Source organism: Artemia sp. Qi Xiang Cuo, chromosome 15 (genome assembly GCF_049724085.1).
Source record: "Artemia sp. Qi Xiang Cuo chromosome 15, ASM4972408v1, whole genome shotgun sequence".
In the NCBI taxonomy this organism is placed as follows: domain Eukaryota; kingdom Metazoa; phylum Arthropoda; class Branchiopoda; order Anostraca; family Artemiidae; genus Artemia; species Artemia sp. Qi Xiang Cuo.
Window position 1 is genome coordinate 27,729,531 of NC_142808.1, and position 14,852 is coordinate 27,744,382.

The following is a 14,852-nucleotide window of genomic DNA, read 5'->3' on the forward strand; positions in this document are numbered from 1 at the left end:
AGACTTTAGACATACAAACAAACAAAGACAGACACTTAAAAAATACAAACATAGAAAGACAATCAATTTAGATATACAGACTAACAATAACGGTAACCTCAATAACGCAAGCCAACAACGAATAACGGTTGAGACATACAAGCCAACAATAACAAACCAAACACACAAAAAAACACACACTGACAGATACTTCAGACACACAAACATAAAAAGACAGGCGGTTTAGACGTACAAATCAGCAATGACAAACACTTCAGACATATAAACCAACAAGGACAAACACTTCAGACCTACAAACAGAGAAAGACAGACAATTTAGACATACAAACCAACAAAGACAGATACTTCAGACATACAAACAAACAAAGACAGGGACTTTAGACATACAAACCAACAAATACAAACACTTTAGACATACAAACATAGAAAGACAAACACTTCAGACATACAAACAGAGAAAGACAAGCACTTTAGACATACAAACCGACAAAGACAGGCACTTCAGACATACAAACCAACAAAGACAAACACTTCAGACATACAAACAGAGAAAGACAGGCACTATAGACATACAAACCAACAAAGACAAACACTTCAAACATACAAACAGAGAAAGAAAAACACTTTAGATATACAAACAGATAAAGACAAGCAATTTAGACATACAAACAAACAAAGACATACACTTCAGACATACAAACCAACAAAGACATGGCACTTTAGACTTACAAACCAACAAAGACAGACAATTCAGACATAGAAACCAAGAAAGACAAACACTCCAGACATAAAAACAGAGAAAGACAGGCCCTTTAGACATACAAACCAACAAAGACAGACACTTCAAACATACAAACCAACAAAGACAAACACTTTAGACATACAAACAGAGAACGACATGAACTTTAGACATACAAACCAACAATGACAGACACTTCAGACATACAAACCAACAAAGACAAACATTTCATACATACAAACAGAGAAACACAAACACCTTAGACATACAAACAGAGAAAGACATGCACTTTAGACACACAAACCAACAAGGACAGACACTTCAGACATACAAACCAACAAAGACAGACACTTCAGACATACAAACAGAGAAAGACAAGCACTTTAGACATACAAACGAACAAAGACAAACACTTCAGACTGACAAACAGAGAAAGACAGGCACTTTAGACATACAAAACAACAAAGACAGACACTTCTCACATAAAAAAAACAAAGACAAACACTGCAGACATATAAACAGAGCAAGACATGCACGTTAGACATACAAACCAACAAAGACAGACACCACAGGCATACAAACCAACAATTACAGACACTTTAGACATACAAACCAACAAGGACAGACACTACAGACATACAAACCAACAAAGACAAACACTTCAGACATACAAACAAAGAAAGACATGTACTTTAGACATACAAACCAACAAAGACAGACAGTGGGAGATGTAAACACATGCCCGGGCACACAAGCAAAAAGAGTGAGAGTCACATACAAACATATAGATTCAAACATACACCCCGAGAAACGGTTTGTTGTTTTATATGTCTAAAGTGCATGTCTTTCTATTTTTGTAAGTCTGTAGTGTTTGCCTTTTTTGGTTTTTATGTCTAAAGTGTCTGTCTGTATTGGTGTGTATGTCTAAAGTGCCTGTCTTTCTCCGTTTGTATGTCTGAAGTGTTTGTCTTTGTTGGTTTGTAAGTCGGAAGTGTCTGTCTTTGTTGGTTTGTATGTCTAAAGTGCCTGTCTTTTTCTGGTTGTATGTGGGTGAAAAGGATCGGTACTTCAACTTGTAAATTGGTTTAGGAGGGACATTAAGAAAAGAACTTGTTCTGGAATAATATAATAATGCCTTTTTGAAAAGTATTGCTTGGTGTTGGGGTATGTAAAAAGCCGTAAGGTAAAGTTGTTTGTGAAAAGGATGAGTACTTCAACTTGTAAAATGGGTTTAGGAGGGACTCTACGTAAAGAACTTGTTCTGAAAAGATATAATAAAGCCTTTGAAAAGTATTGTTTGGTGTTGGAGTGTTCAAAAAGCTGTAAAGGAAAGTTGTGTGTGAAAAGGATGAGTACTTCAACTTGTAAAATTGGTTTAAGAAGGATATTAAGAAAGGAACTTGTTCTGAAAAGATATAATAAAGCCTTTTGACATGTGGGGGCCCTTCTGTGTCTCAAGTGCACAAAAAAAGTATTAAAAAAATGGGGAGGGGGGCCTTTCGGGGCCCGGGGGCGTTTGGGGGCGCAGGGGGCATTTGGGGGCCCGGGGGGTAGGGGAACTCACAACACTGTTCAAATGGAACTTATGTATTATAATGACCACAGAGTTTCACCCCACATCATCTCCTAAATCATCTTCTAAAATGTCTCAAACTGTTTCGCCCAAACCATCTTCTAAAATGTCTCAAACGGTTTCGTCCAAATCATCTTCTAAAATGTCTCAAACAGTATCGCCCAAATTAATCCCTAAACGTAATTTCTGCGTGTTCCTTTTGTTTTGGCATCCCTGCGCTGTCACATTTGAAATTCCCATGAAAAAATTCCCGCGTTAATCTCTTCATCTCTAAGGTGTTCTTGGTTACTCTATTAAGGCTTCGATAGAATATTAATTTATCGCTAAGTCTAATGACCTGAGAAGCCATATTTAAAAAATAGAATATTAATTTATCTCTGTCACTGAAGACCATTTATCCCTCAGACCTAAAGATCAAAGAAGCCATATTGTTTCTTAATTCCCCTTCGTTGATCAATAATTCTCTGCCGATTATTCAAGTCAATTTCCCAGAAATCTACTTCCCCTCTTGTCCTAGTCGATTATGCAATCAATTTCTCAGAAATCTATCCCCCTTCGTTGATCAATACATTTTACCGTTAGAATTCAGTGCGCATATGCAAACTTCGTCCCGGAGTCAATACACTTAGAAACAACAAATAAATCGACCTTGAAAATGGTGCTTTAAAGTACGAAATAGTACCTATCTTATGCAGCAATGTTGTAAACTTCTGTCAGTATTCTATGCCCATATATGGTGCCCCTCTCGGATTCGTTATGGCCACCCTACTTTCCTCTTCCGCATTTGTCTGCCCTGATCGGATGCCTCTCACACCCTAAACTGCGAAGCTCCATTCTTTTCACCTGTATTTGCAGGTAATGGAATGGAAAAGCGAGGCTGCTGTGATGAAACCGGAGAACTAGGGATGGCGACTCTCTGCTGATAGTTACATCCCAGTAATGACGGAGAAGAACCAGCTCCCCAAATTCTTCTTCAAATTATCCGCTGCAAATGCAAATTAGGCTTCGATACGGCCAGATGCACTTGCCGTAAGAATGATATGCCCTGCACACTTGCTTGCGGAGAGTACATGGGAACAAGCTGTAATAACTCTAAACCAACATCTCTAGAAGAAGAAGAATTTTAGTGTTCTGCAATAACGGTGGTTGTGCTCTTTTGCAGTGCTCATTAATACAATGATGATTCTCAATATTATGTGATCTAAAAGTGATGATTATCAAAACTGTGATTTATATATAGACGTGTTAATGTTTTGGTTTTCCAACTGTAAAAGAAGCCGATAATAAGAATGATTGTTCAAGTTTCTATGCGTCTATGCCTATAGTTTCCCCTTTTCTGCAGTCTGGTCTTCACACGGTTGATTCTCATCGGATAACCAGGTTTCCAACGACTAGCGAAGCAAAAAAGAGTGAAGTACTTCTCTGCTCCTTTAAATTGCCCATTTTCCTGAGTTGCTGTTTGAAGTATTTCAGGCTTTTCATTGATCTGATCTTTTTAACATTTCGGAAGAAAAGCTATTTCCTTTATTTTTGCGATGGAGTTATTAAAATCTTTTTTATAGTTTAATTTAAGTTACAGAGGAGTTACAATAAAACTAACATCATTTTTGGTTTCTGCGAGCTGATTTATACCAGAATCGAGTCACCAAACGTACAGAAATAACCAAAATTAAAAAAAAATTCACCCCTTTCACCCCCTTTAAGCAGCCCCAGAAGGTTTTTCCGGCGGGCGAATTTCGCAGAATTTGGATATGTTGTTCAAAGATTTTTTCTGATAATTTTTGTTAAAAAAAGCTTCCTAATTGTCAAAAAAGAAAAAACCGATTTTGTTGTCCCTTCCACCCCTTTGAAGAAGATTTTTCTTCTTCTAAGGGCTCGTAGAAGATTTTTCAGAAGGGTCAATTTTAGCAGATTTTGAATATGTTGCTCAGCGATTTCTTATGAATATTTTAGTGTAAAAAAAGGCTTCCTAAATGTCAAAAATGGAAAACCTATTTTTTGCCCCCTTCCACCCTTTTTAAGCAGCCCCAGAAGGTTTTCCCGGGGAGCAATTTTAGCGGGTTTTGGATATGTTGTCTAGCGATTTTTTCTGAACATTTTGATGTAAAAAAACCTTTTGTTGCATTTTTGTCCCGGTCCAAACGTACTTTTACTGACCTAGTATTGAATAAACCGCGTAAACATGTTAAATAGGACTTCAATGAATTCTAGAACCCTCGTCCGCCCTCAAGTGCAATATTCTTAAAAAATTTTAAATAAAAATCGGCACATTTGTGGCCAACAATTTTCTTTTATGCTTTCGATCCCCAGCCTACCCTTATTCCCCTCTTTCACTCAGAACATAATTTTAACTACGTTCTTTGAAAAAATAAAGCCTCTTGACTGTAAAACTGAGCTGCAGAAACTAGAAGTTTGCCTGATACTTCGTCTTTAAGATACTGTTTCTTTTTCGTACAAAACAAAACTGGAATCAGTATTTTTGGAAGAAAGAGTCCATTTTTGATCTTCCACAAACACAAGGATGAACAACATTATATTTTGACTGATTTTGAAATCTTTCTATTGGAATGAAAAGAAAAGAAGAATAAAAAAAAACAGTGAATAAAGTAAGGGTGAATGTTTGCCCAAATCATTGAAAGTGAATAAGCATGATTTGGACTGCCTCATCGGCTTATTTTGTTGCTTCCTTACAAAAGGTCATCTAGTTTAAAAACCCCTATTATCTGGTTCTGTTCAATCTATAAAACGGATGACAACTTTAGAGTTTAGCTTGTTTTTTAGTTAAGTAGCCTATAAACAGTCAAAACAGAATTTTATTTATTGTGTTTGTAATTTTCAGTATTTCAAAATTTCATTTTCTATAATGAAAGTGTGACTAATTTATACTTCTCCAGTTCAAGTGGGATCACTACAACAGTAAAGGACACCACCGTACCTTTTACTTCGACGGCAGCTGTTACAAGTATTTTTAGCACAAACACAACTCCCAGGTAAGCCTTATAGAAAATTACACCAATCATTTCTTTGCATGAAAGCAAAAAGTAACGTCAAAATTCAAAGTAACCATAAATTAATCTAAATAGAAGGGGGCAGCAGTTCCTTCATTCAATGAGTTAAAGTTAAACTTAATTATCATAATGCTTTTAGAATGAAAGCGGTGATGTAAGTATATTTGATTTTGACGGAAATCTTTACAGGTCAATCATTTTGAAAGACAGTAAGTTAATATTTTATGTTCGCAATCACCAACCGGCCACATCTATAAAATTCTAATAATCTTCCAGCAACTCGAAAGTTGGTAATGTAAAGGTGAGCCTACCATGTCTATTTAGGTTAATTTCTGTTCGTATTGAACCTTAAAGATGGTGTTTGCTGTTATCCAAAAATTCTTTACTTTCATACAAATCTTATTTTTTTAAGTAAAAACTTTTAGATCATCAAAAATAGCTTCAGAATACAGTGCAACACTCTTTGCTTAGCATTATGTCTATAAGCTCGGATATTGTGTCTTTCATAATCTATCGGCTGTCATAAATTATAAAAGTAAAGTTTATATGTTACAATATCCTAATTCTCTAATCTTTCATCAATTATTCCCTGTATTCCCTTGCTGTGAAAAATCCTCTCACCCTTTTTTATGGATCGTCCTTATGCCATTTTTTTGACAGAATTGAAGTTTTTCTGGTGTCACGAAAGGAAATTATTTCTGCTGACGCTCGAAATTTCAAAACTATATAATACATCTAAAAAATTTATTAAAAAGAAAAAACTAGAACACAAAATCTGCACTAGTGCAATCTAAATTTATAGAAGTACTTTTAAGTGGTGTATATTCAACTTTATATGATAATTTAATCACATTCTCATTAACATAATCATATAACACAAATGCACCTTTAAATATGTTTAAACTAAGTTTAAAGGTATAACAACAAACTCTTAATAAAATAAATAATCAAAAAATTCGTGGCTAGTGTTTATGGTATGTCTTTGAGGATGACTTAATCCCCCAAAGTCCCCGGGGGACCGTCTGCAAGTTATGAACTTTACCCAATGTTTACATAGAGTATTAGTTATTGGGAAGTATACTGAAGTTTTCGGGGGATTTTTTCTAGTAGTTTGGGGGGGGGCTTGATCGAGGGTCACTTGGGAGGATCTTTCCATGGAGGAAGTTTTCACGGGAGAAGAAACATGGCTATGAAGGGGGTACTGGATTTCCCAGCATTAATTAGAAAAACGATCAGAAATTAAATTAAAAAAAACAGTTTTTTCAACTGAAAGTAAGGATAACATCAAAACTTACAACGAACACAAATTATTAGGTATATGATTGGGTTCGCCTTCAAGTTATTACCTCGCTCTTTACGCTAAAGCTTTTTTTTGTACTTTCATCAGAGCTATTTATTCTAATTTACGGCCTTTGTGATTAAGGGGTCGTTCTTAAAGAATCAGAACAAAATTTGAGCTTTAGCGTAAAGAGCGTGATATGGACTAGGGAGCAAGCCCCCTAATATACGTAATAAAAATATACGATTATAGAAGTTCGTTACGAAAGTTAATTCGTAAGTTACATGAGAAACGAATTTCGAGAAAGCCATTTAGCCAAAAAAAAGAAGTAAAATTAGTATGCAAATTTAGTTTTAATTATTCATGTACAGTGAGCCAAAATCAAAGCTATATTAATTCAGAAACGTTCTAAAATTAAATATAAAACAAGTTTTTTTTAACTGAAAGCAAGGAGCGACATTAAAACTTAAAAAGAACAGAAATTATACTCTATATGAAATGGGCTGTCCCCTTCTCAACGCCTGGCTCTTTACGGTCTTTTTGACTCTGTCTCATAACTTTATTTTTAAAAACAATAAAAAACTTTAGCGTAAAGAGCGAGGCGTTGTGGAGGGGACAGGCCGATATCTCGGGTTTAATAGAGCCAGGTCGTGCAAAATTCAAACATAAGAGTGGAATGGCACTGCCACACCGTTTTCACAAGTAGAAATGACCCTATTGATATGGGGGGAGTCCATATATGGGCATAGAGTCCCTAGGGAGAACACCTATGCTGTCAGTCCAACGGGGCACCATATATGGGCATGGAATCCCCAGGGAAAACACGTTTCCGAGAAATTGGTATTCGTCCAGGAGAATTGTTTCCAGGGAGAAGTTTATTAATGTCTTTGGAGTTCGTCCAGGAGAATTGTTTCCGGGTGAAGTTTATTAATGTCTTTGGTGCTCGTCCAGGAGAATTGTTTCCGGGTGAAGTTTGCAAATGCGCATTAACGGTGGGGAAGAGATATTTTGATCTTAGAGATGAAGAGAATAACGCGTGAGAGGGTTTCCTAGAAGTTTCAAATACGACATCGCAAGAACATAAAAAACAAAAGGAACACGCAGAAATTGCGTTTAGGGGTTATTTGGGCGAAACTGTTTGGGACATTTTAGGGACTTATTTTGGCGAAACAGTTAGAGACATTTTAAAAGATGATTTTAGAAGAGGTTTTAGAAGAGGATTTGAGGGTGAAACTCTGTGGTCGTTATAATACACAAGTTGTATTTGAACAGTGTTGTGAGGTCCTCTACCCTAGCCCCAAAGGGCCCCGACCCCCCATACTCCAACCCAAAGGCCCCTCCAACCCACCAAATGCCCCAAAGAGCCCCCCCCTAACTTTTTTGCCCCCCATTTTTTTTAATACTTTTTTATTTGCGCATTTGAGACACAGAAGTGCCCCATCCCCCAACCTTTTGGTTCCCCTCGAATATATTTTTCAGAACAAGTTCTTTATGTAATGTCCCTCCTAAACCCATTTTACAACTTGAAGCATCCATCCTTTTCACCCACAACGTTACTTTACAGCTTTTTGGATACCTCAACACCAAACAATACTTTTCAAAAGGCATTTCAGAGCAAGTTCTTTTCATAATTTCCCTCCTCAACCCATTTTACAAGTTGAAGCATCCATCCTTGTCACCCACAACTTTACTTTACAGGTTTTTGGATATCTCAACACCAAGCAATACTTTTCAAAATTAATTTCAGAGCAAGTTCCTTTATTAATGTACCTCCTAAACCTATTTTAAAATTTGAAGCAGTCATCCTTTTCACCCAAAACTTTACTTTACAGGTTTTTAGATATCTCAACACCAAGCAATACTTTTCAAAAGGTATTTAAGAGCAAGTTCCTTTCTTAATGTTCCCTCCTGAACCCAATTTTACAAGTTGAAGCATCCATCCCTTTCACCCACAACTTTACTTTACAGCTTTTTGGATACCTCAACACCAAGCAATACTCGCAAAGGCATTTCAGAGCAAGTTCTTTTCATAATGTCCCTCCTAAACCCATTTTACAAGTTGAAGTACCCAGTCTTTTCACCCACAACTTTACTTTACAGCTTTTTGGATACATCAACACCAAGCAATACTTTCAAAAGACATTTCAGAGTAAGTTCCTTTCTTAATGTCCCTCCTAAACCCATTTTACAACTTGAATCATCCATCCTTTTCACTCACAACTTTACTTTACAGCTTTTTAGATATCTCAACACCAAGAAATACTTTTCAAAAGGCATTTCAGAGCAAGCTCTTTTCATAATGTCCCTCCTAAACCCATTCTACAAGTTGAAGAAGTCATCCTTTTCACCCCCAACTTTACTTTACAGCTTTTTGGATACCGCAACACCAAGAAATACTTTCAAAAGGCATTTCAGAGCAAGTTCTTCTCATAATGTCCCTCCTAAACCCATTTTACAAGTTGAAGCATCCATTCTTTTCACCCACAACTTTACTTTACAGTTTTTCGGATACCTAAACACACAGCAATACTTTCAAAAGACATTTCAGAGCAAGTTCTTTTCTTAATGTCCCTCCTAAACCAATTTTACAACTTGAAGCATCCATCCTTTTCACCCACAACTTTACTTTACAGCTTTTTGGATACCTGAACACCAAGCAATACTTTTCAAAAGGCATTTCAGAGCAAGTTCTTTTCATAATGTCCCTCCTAACCCCCAGTAATGGGATAAATTACTTGGTGACGCCTTGATGCCCAGTGGGATGATCCTCCCAGCGAGGACAACTGCGAAGAGCGGAAGACACACTCGAGGGTGTCAACGGTCCCGGCTAGAAGCAGAGAGGATTGGCTTGCCGTTGCTTCAAAATCTAGCCAAGAAACTTTTCCTCTTTATGATTTATGACTAGGCAATCAATGAGAACACGAAATAGGGCTACCGCGTCCAGGGAAACCAACGGACAAGCTACCGCGTCCGGGGAAACCGACGGACAAGCTACCCCATCCGGGGCAACCGATTTATTGACAGCCAACAGCGTTGGAAACGAATCAAGGCAACGTTTGACAAGTCCATCACAAACGGACGCTAGACCGGTTTTATCTACAAAAATCACCACCAGAATCGGCACGTTAAATCTTCGGACACTTTCGAAACCAGGAAAGAAAGACATACTCCTCCGTGAAGCAAACCACTACAATTGGGACATCATCGGCCTCTCAGAGACTCATCTACCAGGTATCGGCGAAGAAAAGATGGGAGACGCAACCCTCCTGCTTTCTGGAAGACAAGACGGAACACACAGACAAGAAGTCGGCTTTTTGCTGACAAAAGCAGCAAGGAAATCTCTTCTATCAGTGGTGTCTGTCTCGGAGACATTAATGATGATCCGACTCAAAAGCAAGTTCAAAAACCTCTCCGTGGTACAGGTCTATGCTCCGGATTCATCAAGGTCGGACGAAGAGTCGGAAGATTTCTACTCTCAGCTCTAGAGCCTTGTCGACACCATTCCGAAGAAAGACATCGTGTTAGTCCTCGGGGACTTCAATGCCATCGTGGGGAGTGACAATAGCGGAAACGAAGATGTCATGGGCAAGTTCGGGATCGGACTGATCAACGGCAGAGGAGAACGACTCACTGAATTCTGCCGAGATAACGAGCTTTTTATCACAAACACAATGTTCAAGCACAGACGAAAGAGAAAAGTCACGTGGTGGTGCTCCGATGGAAGGACTGCCAACATGATAGATTATATACTAGTATCCAGCCGATGGAAATCTTATTCACAGACACAGTGACGCTAGGAGGTGGGGACTTTGATAGTGATCACAATCTCCCCATGTCATCGCTTCGCCTAAGATTAAAGGCCGTTGTCAAGCCAAAACAAAAAGTACCAAGATTCCGGATAAAAGCCCTTAAAGACCTTAAGACGAGACAAGAGTACATAATGCAGCTCAACGAACGACTGTCAAAGACCTTGCAAGAAACACCTGATCTGCTGAGTCCAGCCGACATCGATCTACTTGTTTCGCAAAGCAGCCTGGCCGTATGCGAGACAGCTGAGCTCGTCCTTGGCTGTAAATCTGCAGAAGAGAAGCCATGGATTACCCAGTAGATTATTGATATGTGTACCGAGAAACGAACTCTCCAAAACAAGCAAGATCGAGAAAGCAAGGATAGATTCAAAAACCTTAAACGTCAAATTGAGAAGAAAACCCGCCAAGCACTAAAAGACATGACTACTGAAAAATATCGGCAGTGTGAGGAGGACTCCCGTAGGGGTAACTCACACCTCATGTTCAAACGTGCTAGAGAGCTGAAAAACCGCAAAGAAGCGAAGTGCCTCGATCTCTTAGATAAAAATGGACACAAAATCACTACTTGTGCCGGAATCCGAGATCGCTGGAAAGAACACTTCCAGGAAAAGCTTAATCTCACAGTAAACCCAGATCCTGAAGTGCTTCGAAAGTTCCCAGCACACAGAGATGAGGAACCACCCCCACCACCCTTAAGGTCAGAAGTAGAAGCCACACTCAAATCCCTCAAGTCAAATAAGGCACCCGGAATAGACAATATACAGGCAGAACTGCTAAAAGTGGAATGTGATGTCGTCGTTGATCTGTACTACAAAATAGTAACAGCTGTAGGGGAAATAAAATACTTCCCTGAGTCTTGGTCGAAATCTGTCATAGTGCCCTTGCACAAGAAAGGATGTAAAAGTAACTGCGAAAACTACAGACCCATATCGCTTACTTGCCAACCAGCTAAAATCATTACGAAAATTCTCCTTGATCGGATCAGAAACCTGACAAGACACGTAATCCCTGAATATCAAGCTGGCTTCCATCAAAACCGATCCACCATAGACCAAATTTTTGTAATCAGACAGATTATGGAAAGATACCTGGAATTCGGGAAAGAGCTATACCAGCTGTTTATCGATTTCAAACAAGCTTTCGATCTAATTTGGCGAGATGGCCTATGGCACATCCTGGCACACTACGGTTTTCCCACTGACATTATTGACATTATCAAGAGCATGTACGAGAAGTCGAGAAGCATGGTGCAGACCAGCGAAGGCTTTACTGAAGAATTCTCAACCTCTTCAGGAGTGCTGCAAGGATGCCTACTCTCCCCCACTCTGTTCTGCCTATTCCTGAATGCTGTACTGGCACTGGTGCCCAATGACACGGGAGCACTCATCAGTGGACACCTCTTTGACTTGCTTGCATACGCCGACGACATTAATCGCCTAAACGAACAACTAGAGGAACTGCAATCAAGCGCTAACGATATTGATCATGCAGCTAGTTCCTTTGGGATGAATATCAATGCTAACAATACAAAACCATAAAGGTAACGTGGCATACAGATACAGGCCTTCAACCTAGCAAAATTATGATCCAGGGGGAAGAAATCGAGTGGGTTTACAATTTCTTTTACCTAGTAAGTGAGGTTACGACCACACACGACTCCTCAAAAGACATTAAACGACGCCTCGCCCTTGCCTCAGCATGCTTCAAGTCTGCGATCGATCTTGAAAAACAACCATCTGTCGCTGAAACTAAAAACACGCCTTTTTCGATTTCTTGTGGTTCCAGTAGCAACGTACGGAGCAGAGACATGGACCTTGAAAGCTTAAGGTAAACGCCGGTTGGCGGCCTTTGAAACAAAATCCCTCAGGAAGCTTGCTGGCATCACCTACCTTGACCGAATATCAAACGAACGGCTATTGTCTTCGCTCAACTATTCCCAGACCATCATGCAGACCATCCGGCTTCAACAGCTTCAATGGTTAGGCCGCGTTCAGCAGATGTCCCCAGCCCAACTTCCGAAAATTGCGTTTGAAGGAAGGATTGATGCCTCCCGCCTAAAAGGATGACCTCCCAAGTGCTGGAGGGAAAACTTTCCCAGCCATCCCCTGTCGGTACTCCTTCAGACTGCAGCGAACAGGGAATCGTATAAGAAGCTTTGCCATAGTTCTGTCAGAGGAGAAGCCCCGAGTCAGCCAATCCGGCCGGATGGGAGTTAAGTAAGTAAGTAAGTAAAGTAAACCCATTCTACAACTTGAAGCATCCATCCTTTCTACCCTCACCTTTACTTTACAGCTTTTTGGATACCTTAACACCAAGCTATACTTTCAAAAGGCATTTAAGAGCAAGTTGTTTTCATAATGTACGTCCTAAACCAATTTAAAAACTTGAAGCAGCCATCCTTTTCATCCAAAATTTTAATGTATAGCTTTTTGAATACCGCAACACCAAACAATACTTTCAAAAGGCATTTCAGAGCAAGTTCTTTTCTTAATGTTCCCTACTAAATCCATTTTACAAATTGAAGCATCCATCCTTTTCACCCACAACATTACTTTACAGTTTTTGGATATCTCAACACCAAGCAATACCTTTCAAAAGGCATTTCAGAGCGACATCTTTTCATAATGTCCCTCCTAAACACATTTTAAAAGTTGAAGTACCCATCCTTTTCACCCACAACTTTACTTTACAGCTTTTTGGATACCTCAAAACCAAGTAATACTTTCAAAAGGCATTTCAGAGTAAGTTCCTTTCTTAATTTCCCTCCTAAACCCATTTCAAAACTTGAAGCATCCATCCTTTTCACACAGAACTTTACTTTACAGCTTTTTAGATACCACAACACTGAGCAATACTTTTCAAAAGGCATTTGAAAGCAAGTTCTTTTCATAATGTCCCTCCTAAACCCATTACAAAACTTGAAGCATCCATCCTTTTCACCCACAACTTTACTTTACAGCTCTTTAGATACCTCAACACCAAGCAATACTTTTCAAAAGGTATTTCAGAGCAAGTTCCTTTCTTAATTTTCCCTCCTAAACCCAATTTTACAAGTTGAAGCATAAATCCTTTTCACCCACAACTTTATTTTAAAGCTTTTTGTATACCTCAACACCAAGCAATGCTTTCAAAAGGCATTTCAGAGCAAGTTCCTTTATTAATGTCCCTCCTAAACCCATTATACAGATTGAAGCATCCATCATTTTCACCCAAAACTTTACTTTACAGCTTTTTGGATATCTCAACACCAAGCTATACTTTAAAAAGGCATTTAATAGCAAGTTCCTTTCTTAATGTTCCCTACTACACCCATTTTACAACTTGAAGCATCCATCCTTTTCACCCAAAACTTTACTTTACAGCTTTTTGGATACCTCAACACCCAGCTATACTTTTCAAAAGGCATTTCAGAGCAAGTTCCTTTCTTAATGTACATACTAAACCCATTTTAGAAGTTGAAGAATCCATCCTTTTCACCCACAACATTACTTTACAGCTTTTTGGATACCTCAAAACCAAGCTATACATTTCAAAAGGCATTTCAGAGCAACTTCTTTTCATAATGTTCCTCCTAAACCCATTTTACAAGTTGAAGCATCCATCCTTTTCACCCACAACTTTACTTTACAGCTTTTTCGATACCTCAACACCAAGCAATACTTTTCAAAAGGCATTTCAGAGCAAGTTCTTTTCATAATGTCCCTCCTAAACCCATTTTACAAGTTGAAGAACCCATCCTTTTACCCACAACTTTACTTTACAGCTTTTTGGATACCTCAACACCAAGTAATACTTTCAAAAGGTATTTCAGAGCAAGTTCCTTACTTAATGTCCCTCCTAAACCCATTTTAAAACTTGAAGCATCCATCCTTTTCACTCAGAACTTTACTTTACAGCTTTTTAGATACCTCAACACCAAGCAATACTTGTCAAAAGGCATTTCAAAGCAAGTTCTTTTCATAATGTCCCTCCTAAACCCATTCTACAACTTGAAGCATCCATCCTTTTCACCCACAACTTTACTTTACAGCTTTTTAGATACCTCAACACCAAGCAATACTTTTCAAAAGGTATTTCAGAGCAAGTTCCTTTCTTAATGTTCCCTCCTGAACCCAATTTTACAAGTTGTAGCATCCATCCTTTTCACCCACAACTTTACTTTACAGCTTTTTGGATACCTCAACACCAAGCAATACTTTCAAAAGGCATTTCAGAGCAAGTTCCTTTCTTAATGTTCCCTTCTAAACCCATTTTATAAGTTGAAGCATCCATCCATTTCACACACAACTTTACTTTTCAGCTTTTTGGATACCTCAACACCAAGCAATACTTTTCAAAAGGCATTTCAGAACAAGTTCCTTTCTTAATGTCCAGCCTAAACCCATTTTACAACTTGAAGCATCCATCCTTTTCACCCACAACATTACTTTACAGCTTTTTGGAT

At 38.6% G+C, this 14,852-nt stretch overlaps 1 protein-coding gene across 2 annotated transcripts in view; it reads left to right on the top strand.

Moving 5' to 3' along the window:
• The window catches only part of LOC148943512 (uncharacterized), a 204,707-nt gene that overhangs the window by 81,367 nt on the left and 108,488 nt on the right, over window positions 1-14,852 (top strand). For both annotated transcript variants that reach the window (XM_089101541.1, XM_089101542.1), the window contains exon 3: window positions 5,207-5,302. In XM_089101541.1, coding sequence (XP_088957667.1) covers window positions 5,207-5,302 — 96 coding nt within the window. The remainder of the gene's footprint in view (window positions 1-5,206; window positions 5,303-14,852) is intronic.